At 38.0% G+C, this 20,289-nt stretch overlaps 1 protein-coding gene across 21 annotated transcripts in view; it reads left to right on the top strand.

The window, feature by feature from the left end:
• DLG2 (discs large MAGUK scaffold protein 2) overlaps positions 1-20,289 on the top strand; it is a 2,041,348-nt gene that overhangs the window by 1,429,582 nt on the left and 591,477 nt on the right. The window contains exon 1 of one of the 21 annotated variants that reach the window (XM_079928917.1): positions 12,421-12,769. The exons of 19 other annotated variants lie outside the window; for them this stretch is intronic. In XM_079928917.1, coding sequence (XP_079785043.1) covers positions 12,636-12,769 — 134 coding nt within the window. In that variant the 5' untranslated portion in view covers positions 12,421-12,635. Of the gene's footprint in view, positions 1-12,420; positions 12,770-19,930; positions 20,034-20,289 lie in introns of those variants that run through there. One more of the 21 variants, XM_079928918.1, reaches the window with a different exon arrangement.

Here is a 20,289-nt window from a genome sequence, read left to right as displayed (position 1 = left end):
TAGAAGAAAATATAGGAGTAATTCTTCATGACCTTGGATTAAGCAGTGCTTTCTTATCATAACATTAAAAGCAACAACAGGGGGCTTCCCTGGTGGCGCAGTGGTTGAGAGTCCGCCTGCCGATGCAGGGGACACGGGTTCGTGCCCCGGTCCGGGAAGATCCCACATGCCGTGGAGCGGCTGGGCCTGTGAGCCATGGCCGCTGAGCCTGCGCGTCTGGAGCCCGTGCTCCGCAGTGGGAGAGGCCACAACAGTGAGAGGCCCGCGTACTGCAAAAAAAAAACAAAAAAAAAACAGATAAATTAGACTTCATCAAAATTAAAAGCTTTTCTGCTTCAAAGGCCACCATTAAGGAAGTTAGAAAACAACACACAGAATGGGAGAAAATATTTGCAATAATATATCTGATAAGGAACTTGTATTCAGAATATGTAAAGAACTTTTACAGCTCAACAATAAAAAGACAACCTAATTAAAAAATTGGCAAAGGACTTGCAGTCATTTCCTATTGATAATGTAACACATTGTAAAAAGCTTGGTGGCTTAAAATAACACAAATTTATTATCTTGTAGTTCTGGACGTCAGGAATCCAAAATCAGACTCATTGAAATAAACTCAAGATGTTCATAGGGCAGCTCCAGAGAATCTATGGGACAATCTATTTCCTTGCCTTTTCCCAGCTTCTTGAGGCCACCTGAATTCCTTGACTCATAACCTTCTTTTCCATCTTCAAAGAGCATCAGTTCAACCTTTGCTTCTGTCAAATCTCTCCTCTGACTATAACTCGACTGCCTCCTCCTTTAAACTCCTGTGATTATATTTAACTCATCCACATAATTTAGGATAATCTCCCTATCTCAAAATTCTTAATTTAACCACGTCTGTGAAGTCTCTTTGGCTTATAACATATTCACAGGTCAGAAATGAGGACTTGGACTTTTTAAAAGGACATTATTCAGCCTACCCCATATTTGAATAAATATTTCTTTAAAGAAGATATAGAAATGGCCAGTAGCGCATAAAAAGATGTTCAATATTATTTATTAGGGAACTGTAAATCGAAACTACAAAATGACACTACTTCACACCCAGTAGGATGGCTATAATCAAAAAGATAGATAATAAATGTTAGCCAGGATGTGGAGAAATCATCACCTGCCATGCACTGCTGGTGAGAAGGTAAAATGGTGCAGCCACTTTGGAAAACAGTCTGGCAATTTCTCAAAAGTTGAAAGAGTTATTGCATGAACAATTCTGCTCCTAAGTATATACCCAAAGAGAATTGAAAACATGTATTCGTATTAAAAACGTGTACATGAACTTCATAGTAACATTATTTATAATAGCCATAAAGTAGAACCAATCCAAATGTCCATCAACAGATGAATGGTTAAACTGTGATGTATTCATACAATGGAATATTATTCTACCATGAAAAGGAATGAACTTCTTATGCATGCTACATCATCGGTAAACCTTGAAACAATATTCTAAATGAAAGAAGCCAGATACAAAAGGCTACATATTGTACAATTTTTTTTCTATGAGATTCCAGAATAGGGAAAACCATAGAGATAAAAAAGTAAATTTATGGTTGAAAGGGGCTGGTAATGAGTATGGAATTTCTTTTGGACACAGTGAAAGTGTTCTAAAATTAGATAGAGCTAATCATTGCACAAGCCTGTGAATACACTAAAAATCACTAAATTGTACACTTTGAAAGGGCACATTTTAAAGTACATGAATTGTATCTCAATACATCCGCTATAAAAAATATCCAGTTGGGCTTCCCTGGTGGTGCAGTGGTTGAGAGTCCGCCTGCCGATGCAGGGGACGCGGGTTCGTGCCCCGGTCCGGGAAGATCCCACATGCCGCGGAGCAGCTAGGCCCGTGAGCCATGGCCAATGAGCCTGTGCGTCCGGAGCCTGTGCTCCGCAACGGGAGAGGCCATAACACTGAGAGGCCCACGTACTGAAAAAAAAAAAAAAAAAAAAAATCCAGTCATTCTTTTCTTGCGTAAAATATTCACTCTTATTTACAAATCTTTCTAGTTTCAGAAAGCTCATGACTTCTTCATATTGCTGTCAAGTTATAGATTTAATTCATCTGAAGTTCCGTCATTTAGGAAAGTTCTTGAATCTGTTCACCCAGTAGAGAATACCTTTGGTTTGGGCTCCATGCCTATATGGTCTAAGTAATCTTTAAAGTAGGCAAATATCATACAGTGCTCCTATTTCCTAGATAAACTAGCAGAGATTTGACCTTGTGTGCTAGCTGCTAAAGTATCAATAATTTACAAAAATGATCTGATAAGTAAAGTTTATATTTTCAAAAGCCAAAAACAAATCAGTGAAGTGCATTAAAATTTAGGAGAGTTAATTCAGAGTTTTTCAAGGTCCAGTTATCCAAGTACACTTAAGGAAGAAAAGAACATATCGATTTTTCACAAAGGAACCATAGGATTATTGAAACATAGATGTGGTGATTCATACCCCTTAAGATTGATTCCATGAGGCTCTAAATATTCTGATTTAATTCTAGTCCCTGCTTTGTGTATAGGGAGCAATTTCTGACATTATTTGTAGGTCTAGACCCAAACTTCTAGTTCACACTGAAAGTTAACAAGATGCACTGCTCTAGTGAAGGTAAGAGAGGTACCTGAGCACCTCTGCCGCTAACTAGCTCTGAGACCTTGAGAAGGTTCCACAGCCTTCTTAACCTTAGCATCTTTCTCCATAAAATGAGTATAATAGAGGAGCTTTGGGAATTTTCAGTTTCAAAATCAAATTTTGATCATTTATTTGACTTTCGTTGACAGTCTGAGACATTCAGAATACTATTATCATGGCCAGGAGATCAATCCTTTGTTTTGATTAAATCTGTAACTCTGAGAAGATGTAATCTTCATCACAGTCCTATAGCAAAGAGCTGATCACAACTTTAAGTGCTGAGAAGGCATTTGTTATTATTTATTTCTAATAGTATCCCAGAAGGAATGTTGTTATTCTAATATTCTAAAACTGTATTTGATATTGATTTTAGCAAATAGCTCCTTGGGATCTTTACCAAAAACGAAATGGTTTGGGGGAAGGAGGGAAAGACACGCAAATTATCTCCTGGTTTCTAGTTCAATGGTAATCCCAGTTATTTTCAAGAATGGTTTTTCTGAACGGTTATAAATTATGTCATTATTGAGAAAGGCCCAATAATGTGGTAAGCTCTGTGCAAGCATCGTGTCATTGCAAATTGGCTTAACAGATGCCAAAATCATAAATGTATTATATATATATTAGAGCTACTTTCTATTCATTCAGTTTCTACACAGCGGGTGTGGCCACAGCAAAATGGAGACTTACATACCATCTTCCACCTCCCAAGTGAGGTTTCTCTTCACACTGCCCAGTCCAAGCCAGGCAACCTTTGCTCACAAGATACCCCTCCACCCTCCCACATCCCCTTCCCACCCACCTCTGTACGTTGCACTTTAGTTTCCTAGAGGAAGCTGAGACTGGAAAACCTGGTTAGAACTTAGAATTGTTAGAGTCGTGCACTGGAAATTTCAGCACAGGGAGAGCAGGCCTCAGTCCCCAGCTTGCAGTCCCTCCCCGCACTTCCCTTCCTAGTTCCAGCTCCTCCCAGCACTGTGAGGGCCCTGGGGGCATGCCTGTGACTCTCAAGGTTGCACACCCAAGCTTCATCCACATCCTCCATGAATAGCTGTTCTTTGACCTCTTTGAGCCTCTGGCTGTGCCTAAAGCCTGCACCATCAACCCTTAGGAACTTGAACTTGGGAAAGAGGTCCATTCAGCCACTAAAGTGGGCTGCAGTCAGGGAATTCCAGAATATGTCTGTAGTGGGAGAGGGGAGGTAGACCCCATATATTTGCCTCCCCTGGGCTTTGTAGATTCCTATGAAGTGATCATTAGTGAACATTAATCCCTTAAAGGTTAATTGGCAGGTACAATCAGGGATATTACATTCACTGAGTTTTAGGGCCTAGTAAAAATAAAATGAACAGGATATGTGTGTTATTGGTAGAGTTCTTGGCTTTTAGGATTTCTCATATTAAGTTTTGTTGCCTTCATCCCAATTTATAGAGAATAAGTCTTCCTTTGCCTTCGTGATAACTTATTTATTTGCTTTAGATGACTTATTTTCTTGACTACTATATCTGAAGAGAGGGAACATGGGAATCTCTAAGCCCTCTTAATATGCCACCATTCTGTGGGTCTGAAATCTCATGTTATTTATTCTTTATTCTATTTCCTATGACATCCCTGTCCCTTACTAGCACTGTCCCTTACAATAGACACTTGGAAAACACGAGCTGCCACCTATTAAGCTTACTTCCATAAGCTTATGGAGGCTCAAAGAGGTTAAGCTATAAGCAGCTGAGCCAAAATGCTAATCGAGTCTGTTTGATTCCAAAATGCATGTTCTTCCCACCACAGCACATGGCTGCAATTAACTGCAGATGAATAACTGAACATATATTTAAGAATCTATAAACACAGATCCCTGCCAACCTCCCATGTCATAGTGTTAAACATTGAAAACACAGACACACCTAAGTGACACCCAAATTTTTGGTTCTTCGGGAAATGACTGACTGGCATGATCTGGAGGTCTAGGCAACTTTATATGAAAGGAAGATAATAAAGATCAAATAATATTGGTTTTGAGGGTGATGTAGTTCTCTGATGAGAAAGTAATGAATGTTCATTATATAAAATGTGGGAAATATAGATATTTATAAAGTAAATTAGAATTGCTCACAATCCCATCACCAAAATGATCTGTTTATTATGTTCCTTCATATTCAGTGCATGGTTTTATATAGTTGAACTCTTCATTCTATCTTTTTCATTTAATATCACAACATAGGCATTTTCTTACCTTAAAAAAGTACGGGGCTTCCCTGGTGGCACAGTGGTTGAGAGTCCACCTGCCGATGCAGGTGACACGGGTTCGTGCCCCGGTCCGGGAAGATCCCACATGCCGCGGAGTGGCTAGGCCCGTGAGCCATGGCCGCTGGGCCTGTGCGTCCGGAGCCTGTGCTCCGCAACGGGAGAGGCCACAACAGTGAGAGGCCCGCGTACCGCCAAAAACAAAAGTACATTTTTCTTACATTAAACTGTAAACAGTTTAAATAGCTGCATAATTTCATATTATATGAGTATAACATTATTTAACTTTTACCCTACTTTGTTTATTACATTACAATGAATATCTTTGTGGAAGGGGTTTAAAAATTTGATAGCTATTAGAGAAAACCAGGTTAACTTATCCCTAGATCAGTTGTTACACATTTCTTGGTTTAAAATGCTTGAAAATGGGCTCCAGTGCTCCTTATTACAAACTTTTTTCTTTTTTTTAAATTATAGATCAGAAGTTTTCTTTTACATTCCAGTGGACTGAATTAAGAACCACAGTTTTTACCAAGCACCTGGAGAGGTGTTAACATTCAGTATCATTGTTACTCCACACCCTGAGTTAAGATAATTTACAAGTCAGCCTCAGGCAAGTGACCTAGAATTTGTCTGTAAAGACCCAGGTGTTATCTGAATTCAGCCCAAATCATTTTTAGTTATGCAGGTTAGTCCTGTATTTCAGGACCACAATTTAAATTACCATCCCCTGCTACTAATTAAAATGTTGGTCTAATTTCCCTTCTACTCCTACCCTCCATTAACTCCTTTGAATATTACAGTCTAATTTTCTAGTAAATTACTAAAGAGAAAAGCAGAAGATTAAGGGGAAAGAAAGCAATGCTTCCTTTCAGAAAACAATGAATTAAAGAATGAATTAGTAGCTGCTTTCTTTGTTCATGTCTGTATTAAAGCATGAATGAACTCTTTAATATTCATTATCCCAGATATATATTATTGTAAAAATACCTTTATTTTAGAGCTTCATTTAAAGGCATTCTACTGCCTAACAATTGTGCTGGGTGTGAGAGCGCCAGAGCTGCCTTATGTACCATGAACTCGTCTCCCCTGTATTTCCCCTTCTCTGACATTCAGACTGGGGCATCAAACATGCAAATCTGAGTTAGCAAAAGGAATGGGCAGAGCCACTTTTGTATGAGTGTGGGGAGTGAGAGGAGGAGTTTCAGAGTTTTCAATGTAGTGGGGTAAAAAATCTCGAGTGGGCTGAGGTCACTGTCATATCTGCTCCTGTGGCAAGTCACTGAAGTTGAGAAATCTAGTGAAGTGACAAGCAAGAAGTAATGCAAGTATTTATTAAACTGACACTGAGTCTTCCATTTTACTCCCAGACTTTTGTTACCCATTAGTCCTATAAATATTTACTGAGTGTTCTGCTATTGATCAGACAGTTGGAGCTGGGAACAGAGCAGGAAACAAGCAAACAAAAAAAACAGAATCTGTGCTCTGGTGGAGCGTTCAGTCCAGTGTAGTAATAAACAAATTTAGGGTTGAAATGAAAGGAAAGTACATAAGCTGTGAAAAGCTGTAATAGCATGACCTGATCTCATCTGGGGATCCAAGGGAAGCCTTGTAGGGAGGAGGTATTTAAGCTGAAACGTAAAGGGTAAGCATTAGCCAAGTGTCAAGGGCTGGAGGAATCTTCAGACAGAGAAAACATGTCCAAAGGCCAGAGGAGAAATAAGGAAGAGGTCCCCAGGACTAGAATTAGTGAGAAAGGGATAACAGGGACAAGATGAGAATGCAGAGGTGGACGTGAGAAATCATGCAGAGCCTTAGATGTCATAGTGAGTAATTTGTTCTTTAGCCTTCTAAAAGCAACATGAAACTTTGGATTTTCAATGAAAAAATGGCTGAACCAAATTGTTATCTATAAAGATCACTCTGATGGCTGTGGGAGTCTGGCTTGGCTGACAAGAATACATGCGGGGAGAGCAGCTTAAGAAGCTATTGCGGTAATTCAGGTGATAAATGATGGAAGCTGGGACTAAGATGCTGATGAAAAGACTGAGAGAAGTGGATACATTTTGAAATATACTTAAGGGGTAAACTTGAGGAGGCTTAATGACTGATTGGAGTGTGGTGTGAGAAGTAGTATTCCTTCAAATAAAGCATCAGTGCCTTCTCTGCCCTGGGCCCCATGGCAGGTGCTAAGTATACAATATCCTTGACTTCATAGAGTTTGCCATCTAGTAGAATTATCAGAGGATGACTTTGAGCTATGGATCAGAACAATTGACAAAGACTGGTGGAGAGGCAGTTGGAAGATAAGTTCCAATTTGGACAATGTTAAGTTTAAGGTCCTGATGAGGAATTCAAGTGGAGATATCAAATAGGCAAGTGAACATACAGATTCGGAACTCTGAGAGATCTGTCTAGGGACGAAATTGTGAATGTTTAAAGCCAAGAAAGTTAAGAGATTGCTTTGAAAATGTATACAATAAAAAGAGAAAAGGACCTAGGACTGTCTTGAATTATTCTAAACTTTTTGATGTAAATTAGACCAGAGATTTTTAATCTGAAAAATGCATACCCCTAGGAGTATCTTTATGTGACTCAATTTCCGGATCTTTAATTTGATCTGCCCACCAAGTAGGCTGCAGCTTCATACTGGTTCTTTTTTCTCACTTTTCCATTTATCATTGCTCTTCTCGCATTTTACAAATGAAAGCTATATGACCTACCCATCCGAAATCCTGCTGTGGCTCTGTTTACCACTTACTATTATTTACTATTTAGGACTATTTTACTACTTACTTAACAGTACAATTTTACCACTAGGTGAAAATAACAATCTGAAACATTGTTGCCCAGGATGAGCTAGTCAGTGTCTCTAGTGATTGAGTAGTTAATCCTTTTCTAAAGTCATGTGGTTTCCCATTCTTTGCTTTAGCAAAATTAGAAAGCAATTGTCATCTGATAGATAATTAAAATAATTTTTTATGATAGGTCACAGGATTTGGGGCATTTAACTTGGAAGGAATTCAAAGTTCTCTTCCCATTCCCATCTCCTTGTTTATGTGAACAAAGTTATCTTAGCACTTAAACATTTGTAGAAATGAAAAATAGGAATTCTGAATCTTGTCTTACTCTACCCTTAATTCATATTCATCCATGGAAACGTGAGCTAATTTTAAAAAGCTCTACTTTCCCCATTGAGAAACAAATCCCCAATACAATTACATTTTCATTGTTTTAGATTTATACATTGAAATTCATAGTTTATTTAGGTTATTTTGATCAATGTATAATATTAATAATCATCATGATAACTCAGTCCAGAATAACTTTTTTTTAACATTGGAGTCTTATATTGCAGGAAATTTTTTTTTTTAATTCGTAGGATTTATATTTGTACATACATTTCTGATTCAAATAAGTATATTACAGTGATCCATATAAGATGTTCTAACATAAAATATATTAGGATAAAACTCTGTGGAAGTAAAATGAAAACATAAATTCAAGGAGAAAAAAAAATGTAAAATGTCCAACTGCTCAAAAATATCTTAATTTATATCTTAAATTGGTGATCATGGATTTCAAATTGGTATATACTTGCATTGCGCTATATACATTTGAAATAATGATGTGACAGTTAAAAAATAAAAGTTTACAATTCACAACAGGCCAGAAATTATATCCTTTGTTACTATTTAAACCTATGAGGAAAACATTAGATGTCAACTTAAAGCATACAAAACAAAGGGTAGTTTTGTTTTGCTTTGTTTTTTCTTGCTTCTGTTTTGTAAGCATGAAGATCAATAAATTGGAGAACAACTAAAATGAGAATTTCAAAAGGAGTGACCAGAGTGGTAGGAAGAAAAGCAGAAGGGTCACAGAAGCCAAGAGAAAAGTGCTTCACGGAGGAAGTGAGCAATTGGCCTTAACATTATTGTGAGATCAACTAAGATGAGGACTAAATAGATGGCATTAGATTTGGCCAAACCTAGATTTGTGGTGAATTTATTTATTTATTATTTTTTTTAAGTCTTTATTGAATTTGTTACAATATCGCTCCTGTTTTATGTTTTGGTTTTTTGGCCACAAGGCATGTGGGATCATAGCTCCCTGACCAGGGATGGAACCTGCACTCCCTGCATTGGAAGGTGAAGTCTTAACCACTGGACTGCCAGGGAAGTCCCTAGTGGTGAATTTAGTAGGAACATTTTCTGTGTTTTTCTTGGTAGGGGCATTGTGAGGGGAACTCTGATTACAATGGGATAAAGAGAGATTAGGGAGGAAGAAATGAAAGTTATGTGTAAACAGCTCTTTATAACTTGGTCTGTAAAAAGGAAAAAGATAGGACAAGGGGAGATACCAGGTCAATGGAAGGCTTTTCAAGTGATGGGAGATACCAGAGTATGTTTGAATGTTCAGAGAATGAGTTAACTAGAGAGACTGAGTTTGAGGATGCAGGATGTTAAGAGATTAAATGATTAAGTGAGGTCGTTAAGAAAATGTGAATGGACGGACCTTGGTGTCAGAAGAGACACTTCCTCCACTGTAATAGCAAGAGAGAGAACAGCGTGGCTTTGCACATAGTCAGGTAGGTATGTGCTGGAAGTGATGTAGGAAAGGGGTTTGGAGACTGTCATTGCAGAAGAAAGGATAGCAAACTGACCAGGGTGTTTGGAGATCATGAATTTACAGGGACACCCACTATTCGTGGGTTTTCTCCAGCCCTTCAGTGTTCAGCTGCTCTGGAAGAAGCAATGAGAAAGATGGAGAGCTGGGTTCAATCAGGATTGAAGTTTTGCAGACAATTGTAACAGAAGGACTAAGTGACAACAGCATAAACAGGAGTGATAAATGGCAAGGAGACAGGACCAGGAGCTGTTAAGACTCATGTATAATTTTTATTTCTCTCTCTTCCCTGCTGTGTGAATTTGAGTAAGTTATTTAACTTGTCTAATCCTCAGTTTTTCCATTTAAAAAGGTAGAGTATCTGCCCAGCATATTTTTAGGCTTTAAGAACGAAACAAAATATTGTTGGGGTGTTATATAAACACTTACTGTTCCCAAAGGTTACTACCTTTGCTGTGACAAGAGTCCTAGGAAATGTGTGGTTTTACTTTGGGGTCTCTTTCTGATCTCCTTTATCTTCTGAAAGCTTCTTTCCTCTCTCCCCTGGTGCCTATGGCTTCTTCTAATAAGTTCTTCAATGAAATTGCCCCTTGAAGAGTCCCCTGATCTACCCATGCTGTAAAATGAAGTCCCATAGCCCATATGGACAATTATGTATAACATGGGGGTGGTTGACACCAATGGGTTTCTCTGTATTTTGAAAGAGAAATTTATTAATTCAAATAAAACCAATTTATTGAAAGCAAGAAGGTATTTTTGAGCAAAGGTGCCCTTCATGGTGCCTAATCCTCCTGGCTACCATCCCCAGGCCTCTGAAATTTATCTCCACAGCTGAGAACAACTGTAAGGGACTGAGCCTACCACCGCAAACACCAGTTCAACCACTAAATCAGGGAGCTCCAGTTCTGGTTTTATGAAATCACAAAATATCCCCAGTAATTTCAAAATATGTCATGAGTTTTCAACACAAAATTTATTTGAATTTATTTTATGAAATGTGATTTAACTTAGGAAAAAATAAGGAGTGTAGATATTATGAAATCACATAAACAATAACAGCTGATTATGGTAGCTCAGAAAAAGGTCAGGAAACAGCATCACTAATCATCTACCCTCAAAAATTAGTATCTCCAGGCAATTTAGCATTTTCTGCTATATAGAGAATTGTTCACAGTTTTTGTCAATGCTAAGTAATTCCAATAATTATGGGTTTGGATTTAAGAAGGTCTTCAAGCTAGAGCTATCAGAATTCAAATTTGGGCAGCAAGACTGTATATACTTTGTAGTTGACAAACCCACTTCAAATTAGGTAGAACTACAATTCATTCATCCCTTCATTCATTCATTAATTTGATATTCAACTATTTATTGAGTTTCTGCTATGGACTTGGCACTGTCCGAGGCACTAAGCATAAAATGGTCAACAAGACAGGCAAGTTTCCTGCTCTAAGGAAATTACATTTTTGTCTACTGGGCAGAAGATAAACAAACATACAAAATATCATCAGTAATAAAAGCTATGGAGAAAATGAAGCAGAGAGATGTAGATGAGTGGCTGGTTCTACTCTTATACTGAGTGATCAAGGAAGGCTTCTCTAATGAAGTGGCATTTAAGGCAAGATCTCAATGCCTAAAAGAAGCTGGCCAAACAAAGGTAAGGGAAAAGACTTACAAAGCTGAGGGAACAGTAAGTACAAGTGCCCTAAAGCAGGAGTGAGCTAGGCACATACTAGAATTAAAAGTAGGGCCAATGCAGCTGGCATGAAGGGGACAAGGGGAAGAGTGGTAGAAGATGACAGCATGGGAAGAAGTGGGAGCCAGGGCTTTGTGAGGTGAAGGGAGGGGCTTGGGTTTTATTTTACATAATGTAGGAAGAGATTGGACGGCTTAAGCAAGGGGTAAGTGACAGCATCTGATTTAAATTTTAAAATGATGTACTCTGGCTTAGAGTAGAGAATATAGAGAATGTATTGTAGAGAACAGGAGAAGAACCAGTGAGCCAATGTGTCCAGGTAGAAGTGGTGGTGACTTGGACTGCATGGTGGTACCAGAAATGGAGTGAAATTGATGGATTGGGATACATTATGAAGTTAGAAGTAATTGATGTGGCTAATGGAATGGATATGGAGGGTGAGGAAAGTAAAGGAATATGGAAAATTGGGTGGATGGTGGTACTTTATTGCATGAAGAGCTATGCTAACCACTGGTGATAAAACAGAGAAAATTAGAGGTAAGATTTCTTCATTCGCAGAGCTCCATTCTAGTGGGGAGAGATGTAATAAATAAGAAAACAAATAAATCAAGTTATACTGGTATCTTATTTGTTATTGAACTGTACAAATGTTGAAAATTGTTTCCCTGTAACAACCAATGAATTTACTCACCATGAGATTAAACATTTATAATTTTAAGAATTTTAAAGGTGTTGAAAATTTTCTCTTAAATATTTTATACATCTCATAAACTGTTGAAATCACTTACATCAAATAATCTGTATTTGCTCTGCGTAAGTAAAAGCACACAGAATATCAGTTGGCTCATAAGATAGTGCACACTTCCCATGGTGGGGGGCACTGAGGCAAACCTCTTATATCAATACATGGTAAGTGAAGAGCAATTCAAAATAAGGGAAAAGATTACAAGCATCTTGCCACATGGTATACTTGAATTCTTGCTTATGGTTCAGTTCTCTCTTTCTATGAAAATTGAGCTCCAAGAATTAAAATAATCATATGACTAATAAAAACTTGAAATTAATACCTAAACTCTTAAGGTTAAAAGGTGTGCTTAAACTAGAATTAGTCTTGTATGTAAGTAATAAAGGCTGCTGTCCTTGTGATGTGATTTGGGATCTTCTTGTAAATCTCTTCCTCCCCACGTCTCGCATCTGGGGCCATCAGTATCTTTCTCATTCACCACTGTGTCCTCAGTGCCTACACAATACCTGGCACTATATAGTACATGCTCAATAAATATTGGTTGAATATGTGTGTGTGTAATTATATCTTTCAACTAATATTTGATATCTTATCTTTGGTGATCAATTTTGTTTAGACGGTGCCTTCTTACTGGTGTTCTGTTTTTTTTTTTTTAATACAAATATGCCTGTGAATGACAGGCTGTTTCTTAGGTTGATTACATTTGAATTGATTATATTTATTGCAGGAGAAATGAGAGGACATGGGAAGACACAGAATTCTCATGGGACAAGATCACTGGAAAGGATGAGGGAAAAGTATGGATACTGACAGCAGAGGTGTCATTATCAACTTCCCCACTTCTAAAATTCATTGGTTTATTTATCAAACATATATTAAGTGCCAACTCTTCCAGGCACCGTAGTAGGCAGTAAAGATACAAATATAAGTAAGATAGGATTTCTCCCCTCAAGTGATTCATGATTTGTAGATAGAAATAAACATGTAAACAAAATATTTCCTCCTTTTCCTCACTTTCCACAACCAATCGATCAGTATATCTGGTAGATTCTAATTAGCCCTTTCATCTGTCCCTTTCCCTTTATCGTGATTGCCACTGCCACTAGTCTAATCCAGGCCGCCATGCCTTTTATCAAGATTATGTAATAGCCTCTAACAATAATCCTTGCTTGCTTTTTTCCAGACTCCCCTGCACCCCAAATCTATCCATGTCTGCACATCTCTACACTGTACCTTGAGAACTCTTTCTAAAGCATTATTCTAGTTTTGAATACTACAATGGCTTTCCATTGTCTTTAGGTTCAAGTCCAATTCCTTAACATGCCTTGCAAGGGCCTTCAATCAAGGCTTGATCTCCACTCCTCGCCTCACCAGCAGTTAAACTGTTCCTGGAACACTTCTCCCTCTCTTTATTCACCTGGCTAACTTCTATTTGACCTTCAGATCTCAGCTACCTCAGTTGCTCCAAGTTTTCCTCAGCCTCCCTAGCCCCAACATGATTCTCCCATTATATACTGCTGCAACACCCTATATTTCACTTGCCGTAGGACTTATTATACTGAATTTTACTAGTTTGTTTTACTATCTCCCCCTGTTAAACTGTAAAGCTACCTCAGAATGGACATTAGTCTTAAAAAATGGGTAAGGCACTGAGACAAATGTGACATCTGGAGGTGGCTATTGCAGGCAGGGAGAGAGGCCTGAGTCATGAACTTGCATGGGGTTTGAAGAAACTATAATGTTATAGCAAGAGACACGGCTGGGGAGGTGAATAACAACCAGTTGTGGAAAGACTTATATGTTATGTGAAAGTCTTTGAGCTTTATCATAAAAGGCAAGTGGACTCAATCTGTGTTCCATAGAACCCTGTGAATAGTGCTACCACTAGACCACAGAAGCCTTTATGTGATTTTAATGTGATTTAGAAAAAAATACTTCAGCAGACACTGGTCAATGCCAGGGCACTTGGCCTGGAGAAAGGGCATGCCCTGGATTTCTTTCAGTAATCACTGGCCCCTGCTCAGTCATATACGATGCCCTGACTCTGGATTCCTCAGAGCCCTCTGTGGAGTCACAAACAAGGTCCTTCCAACAGGCTCTGCTGTGATTCCCTTCCCTCCCCACCGCAGAAATCACAGAAAGTCTGCCTTTGTTATATACAGACAATTATAAATGTACATTATGTAGCTTCTGAGTAAGATTTCCCTCCCCACCACAGAAATTACAGAAAGTCTGCCTTTGTTATATACAGACAATTATAAATGTACATTATGTAGCTTCTGAGTAAGATTTCATTTGAAGAAAGGGTTTCTTCGCTTATACTTTTTTTTTATTTTTTAACATCTTTATTAGAGTATAATTGCTTTACAATGGTGTGTCAGTTTCTGCTTCATAACAAAGTGAATCAGTTATACATATACATATGTCCCCATATCTCTTCCCTCTTGCATCTCCCTCCCACCCTCCCTATCCCACCCCTCTAGGTGGTCACAAAGCACCAAGCTGATCTCCCTGTGCTATGTGGCTGCTTCCCACTAGCTATCTATTTTACGTTTAGTAGTGTATATATGTCCATGCCACTCTCTCACTTTGTCCCAGCTTACCCTTCCCCCTCCCCGTATCCTAAAGTCCATTTTCTACATCTGCATCTTTATTCTTGTCCTACCCCTAGGTTCTTCAGAACCTTTTTTTTTTTTAGATTCCATATATATGTGTTAGCATATGGTATTTGTTTTCCTCTTTCTGACTTACTTCACTCTGTATGACAGTCTCCAAGTCCATCCACTGCACTGCAAATAACTCAGTTTCATTCCTTTCTATGGCTGAGTAATATTCCATTGTATATATGTGCCACATCTTCTTTATCCAATCATCTGTTGATGGACACTTAGGTTGCTTCCATGTCCTGGCTATGGTAAATAGAGCTGCAATGAACATTTTGGTGCATGAATCTTTGAATTATGGTTTTCTCAGGGTATATGGCCAGTAGTGGGATTGCTGGGTCATATGGTACCTCTATTTGTAGTTTTTTAAGGAACCTCCATACTGTTCTCCACAGTGGCTGTATCAATTTACATTCCCACCAACAGTGCAAGAGGGTTCCCTTTTCTCCACACCCTCTCCAGCATTTATTGTTTCTAGATTTTTTGATGATGGCCATTCTGACTGGTGTGAGGTGATACCTCATTGTAGTTTTGATTTGCATTTCTCTAATAATTAGTGATGTTGAGCATCCTTTCATGTGTTTGTTGGCAATCTGTATATCTTCTTTGGAGAAATGTCTATTTAGGACTTCTGCCCATTTTTGGATTGAGTTGTTTGGTTTTCTTGATATTGAGCTGCGTGAGTTGCTTGTATGTTTTGGAGATTATTCCTTTGTCAGTTGCTTCATTGGCAAATATTTTCTCCCATTCTGAGGGTTGTCTTTTCATCTTGTTTATGGTTTCCTTTGCTGTGCAAAACCTTTTAAGTTTCATAAGGTCCCATTTGTTTATTTTTGTTTTTATTTCCGTTTCTCTAGGAGGTGGGTCAAAAAGGATCTTGCTATGATTTATGTCATAGAGTGTTCTGCCTATGTTTTCCTCTAAGAGTTTGATGGTGTCTGGCCTTACATTTAGGTCTTTAGTCCATTTTGAGTTTATTTTTGTGTATGGTGTTAGGGAGTGTTCTAATTTCATTATTTTACATGTAGCTGTCCAGTTTTCCCAGCACCACTTATTGAAGAGGCTGTCTTTTCTCCACTGTACATTCCTGCCTCCTTTATCAAAGATAAGGTGACCATATGTGCGTAGGTTTATCTCTGGGCTTTCTATCCTGTTCCATTGATCTATGTTTGTTTTTGTGCCAGTACCATACTGTCTTGATTACTGTAGGTTTGTAGTATAGTCTGAAGTCAGGGAGCCTGATTCCTCCATCTCCGTTTTTCTTTCTCAAGATTGCTTTGGCTATTCGGGGTATTTTGCGTTTCCATGCAAATTGTGAGATTTTTTGTTCCAGTTCTGTGAAAAATGCCATTGGTAGTTTGATAGGGATTGCATTGAATCTGTCGATTGCTTTGGGTAGTAGAGTCATTTTCACAATGTTGATTATTCCAATCCAAGAACATGGTATATCTCTCCATCTATTTGTATCATCTTTAATTTCTTTCATCAGTGTCTTATAATTTTCTACATACAGGTCTTTTTTCTCCTTAGGTAGCTTTATTCCTAGATATTTTATTCTTTTTGTTACAATGGTAAATGGGAGTGTTTTCTTAATTTCACTTTCAGATTTTTCATCAGTAGTGTATAGGAATGCAGGAGATTTCTGTGCATTAATTTTGTATCCTGCTACTTTACCAAATTCATTGATTAGCTCTAGTAGTTTTCTGGTAGCATCTTTAGGATTCTCTATGTAGAGTATCATGTCATCTGCAAGCAGTGACTGCTTTACTTCTTCTTTTCCAGTTTGGGTTCCTTTTATTTCTTTTTCTTCTCTGATTGCTGTGGCTAAAACTTCCAAAACTATATTGAATAAGAGTGGTGAGAGTGGGCAACCTTGTCTTGTTCCTGATCTTAGTGGAAATGGTTTCAATTTTTCACTGTTGAGGACGATGTTGGCTGTAGGTTTGTCACATGTGGACTTTATTATGTTGAGGTAGTTTCCCTCTATGCCCACTTTCTGGAGAAATTTTATCATAAATGTGTGTTGAATTTTGTCAAAAGCTTTCTCTGCATCTATTGAGATGACCATATGGTTTTTCTCCTTCAATTTTTTAATATGGTTTATCACATTGATTGTTTTGCATATATTGAAGGATCCTTGCATTCCTGGGATAAACCCCACTTGATCATACTGTATGATCCTTTTAATGTACTGTTGGATTTGCTAGTATTTTGTTGAGGATTTTTGCATCTATGTTCATCAGTGATATTGGCCTGTAGTTTTCTTTCTTTTTGACATATTTGTCTGGTTTTGGTATCAGAGTGATGGCTTATGTTTTTTAAATGTTTGAAAATCTGCTGTAGGCAGTGAAAAGCAGTCAAAGACTATTAAATAGGGGAATAAAGCAATCAGGTGTATTTTCAATAACCCCATTCTGGCAATAAATTGGAAGATGGATTGTAAAGGACAAAACTAGAAACAAGGAGACTGGTTACAAATTTTTTTCCAGAATCTGGGTGATTGACAATAAGAGCCACAGTAGGATAAATGAGCATAAAGAAAAGTTTAAATCTAAAAAACTGTGTGACAGATTGAACGTGTGTCTGAGAGAGAAGGAGAACTCCCCATTTTTGGAGATGGAATGATTTACTTTGATAGAGAATAAAAAGTAAAGTACATAGTTGTCCATGGAGAGAGAATAAGCATAATTTGGCATTCTGCTGCATTTGAAGTACATTCCAGACTTCCAGGTGGAGCTAGGTGGCAGGCTGAGTTAGCCTTGAATTTAGATTTATAGAACACCAGAGTTAGAAAAGAATTGTAAAATCATTGAACTCAATTTAAACAGAGAGAAGAAAAAAAATGCCTTACTTAAATGGAAAGTGTGAGGATTAGAATTCCAATCTGGTTTATAACTCACTATTCTTCCCACCATACCATGCTCCTTGTGCTTCTCAACTTTTCACTAAAATGTTCATGGATATCACATAGTCAAATCAAATTAGAATCAGAAAATGTAAAATTATCGATTTCACATATGCTGATCCATATCAATTTCTGGGATTGGAGTAAATCTTAGTAGAGGAAAATAGAAAATCAAATCCAACATTTGAAAATGCATTTCTTAATGTATAGTACTTAATTATAGGTTCTGCAGGGGTACCAGATCAATCTGTAGCTTTTTCATGAGAATCTACCATGCATTTGCATTTCAGGCATCATAGGCAATGAGGACTTGTGTGATTAGGAAACATTTCATGAGGCTGGAGAGTGTGAGCTTGCCTTTAAATGAGGCTGGTTTGAACTAGGCATTTGGGAGGCAGAAAGCACCATGAAATAAAATGTAGAAACAGGAATGAGCTTGTTATATTTTCAGGACAATGAGGATGTGGATTGACTGAAGCAGGAGTTTGAGAGGTATAAGAAGAGGCTAGATTTAGAGACCCTTCAATGACACTCATTCATTCTTAAGTGACAACTGTATAGCAGACACTAGGAATACAAGGATAAATTAACCACAGCTTTGATTTTATATAGGTTAAGTGACTCGACGAATTTTGAGGGAGAGGAAATAATGATAGGGTTGCTTTAGGAAATTGTAGCTGAGCTGGGCTTGCCTGTGGGATGACGTAAAGAGGGACTAGGTAACCTGGCATCAGGAAAACTAGCTAGAAAGCTACTTCCTTAATCCAGATGGGAGGTACCGGGACCTCGTTTCTTGAAAGTTGGTATGTAGTCCTGTCTGTGGACAGAGTATTGGACTGAGTGGACTAAGTAATCTCCAGTCCTATGATCCTTTCCCTTTGAAGTCCCTAGTTAGTGCCTCTTTTCCATGTTGCATTCACCGAGTTACCTGGCCTGAGATTTGTTACTGGAGTCTCTCCTTTTCCGGGAAAGTGCCGAAAGACCGATCACTGATTCTAAAATAGCAATTTCTTCCCCCATCGTGGGAAAGCTGTGATTTTTCCCAGATGACAGCTGCAGAGAATCCTGGAAGGGTTTTATATATGGGAAATGAAGTGGCAAATGGAGAGAGAAAAACAGTATATTCACTGTAGGAGACGGCTTCTACGGATCATAAACTCCAGTTACTCTCACCCAGAGTCAGAGACGAGAGCAGGAGCCCTATTTTTAAAATGTAGAATGGAGTGACTATCTGTTGGCCTTTGCTGTAGGAAAACAGTAGGGAAAAGAGTCTCATATAAAATGAGTGCTGGAAAATGGCTCTCACACACAATTTCACGTGGTATGGCAGCTGTGGTCTCCTGGTCCATATTCCCTTAGAGACTTCATTCCAAATAATGAAGAGCTGCAACATTGAAGGGATTGGGTTCAGAGTCAGAGCTCAGAAATTCCAGCACAGTCACCTGGGTCTACATAAGACTGAGTAGTCCTGTTCATTTTAGAATGAACCACACACTAGCCAAGGAGAGTGACCCTTCAGAACCTTGAGCAGTGGTTTTCAGAGTATGTCCCAGACCAACAACACCAGCATTATCTAGAAACTTGTTAGACAAGTGAATCCTCTTTCCTGCTGCAGACGTACTGAATCAGAAACTCTATGGCAGTGGAGCCCAGCAATCTATGGCTTAAATCCTTCAAGTAACTCTAATGCACGCTAAAGTTTGAGAACACTTTCTAAATCTAGTTTTAAAGTATAGAAATCTGATTCTAAAGTTGAGAACTAGATTTTCTTTAAGAAAAAAATTTAGGTTTTGCTATTTGGCTCGACTTTACCACTTTCTAGTATGATCCTTAATCCTACTGATAGGTAGCATTTGAGATTGGTCCTTAATTATGTCCCCAAATTATTTTTAACAAACTAGAGATATGGATGGTGCAGTGCATAAGCTTTGAGATTACCTAGACAACACTTACTGTCATTATAGACTTCTTTTAGCTTCAGTTTTTGTTGTAAAATGAAAGAAGCAATATCTACCTTTCAAGGTTTCTGTTTAGGTTAAACAGATTAAAGAATATATACGTAGTACATAGTGTAAATATCTCCCGTTATGTACCAAGGATTATACCGTTTGAATAAACCAGAGACCACAGTTCAGTATAATAAGCACAGTTTAGTGCTTTTATAAATACTGTACTTTTATAAACACAGTATGTACGCCTAATTAAATTTGAATAGCAGATAAACACAAGTAATTTTTGAGTATGTCCCAAACATGGTACAGAACATACTTACACTAAAAAGTGTTTATCTGAATAATAATTAGTATTGTTTTTATCTGAAATCCAAATTTAACTGAATGTCCTATACTTTGATTTGCTAGGTCTGGTAACTTCATTAATATTTTGTACTGGCTACCTAGTAGAGGGACACTGGACCAGCCAGTTGAGCCAAGGATGACTTCCCAGAAGACAAGATAAACTTGAATTAAGAATTAAAAGGAAAATAGGAATGAGGTAAGGGATATAGGGCATGCAAAGTGCCGGTCACAAAGTCTGACTGTATTAGTTAGAAATTTTTGTTGATGAGTAACAAAGATCCACCTGAGCTTACTTAATCAAAAAGGGGAATGAATTAGAAGGACACTTGGAATATCTTCTGAAATTCAGGGCTGGATTGGACAACCATGGACTGAAGCCCATACTTCTTTCCAAAAATTTGCTTTATTCCCATCTTCTTGCAAATAAGCTTTTGCTACTTTTCAGTCAGTGT

Source organism: Stenella coeruleoalba (genome assembly GCF_951394435.1).
Source record: "Stenella coeruleoalba genome assembly, chromosome: 8".
Classification (NCBI taxonomy): domain Eukaryota; kingdom Metazoa; phylum Chordata; class Mammalia; order Artiodactyla; family Delphinidae; genus Stenella; species Stenella coeruleoalba.
The sequence above is the reverse complement of the archived record's forward strand: the minus strand, read 5'-3'. Positions and strand labels throughout refer to the sequence as shown.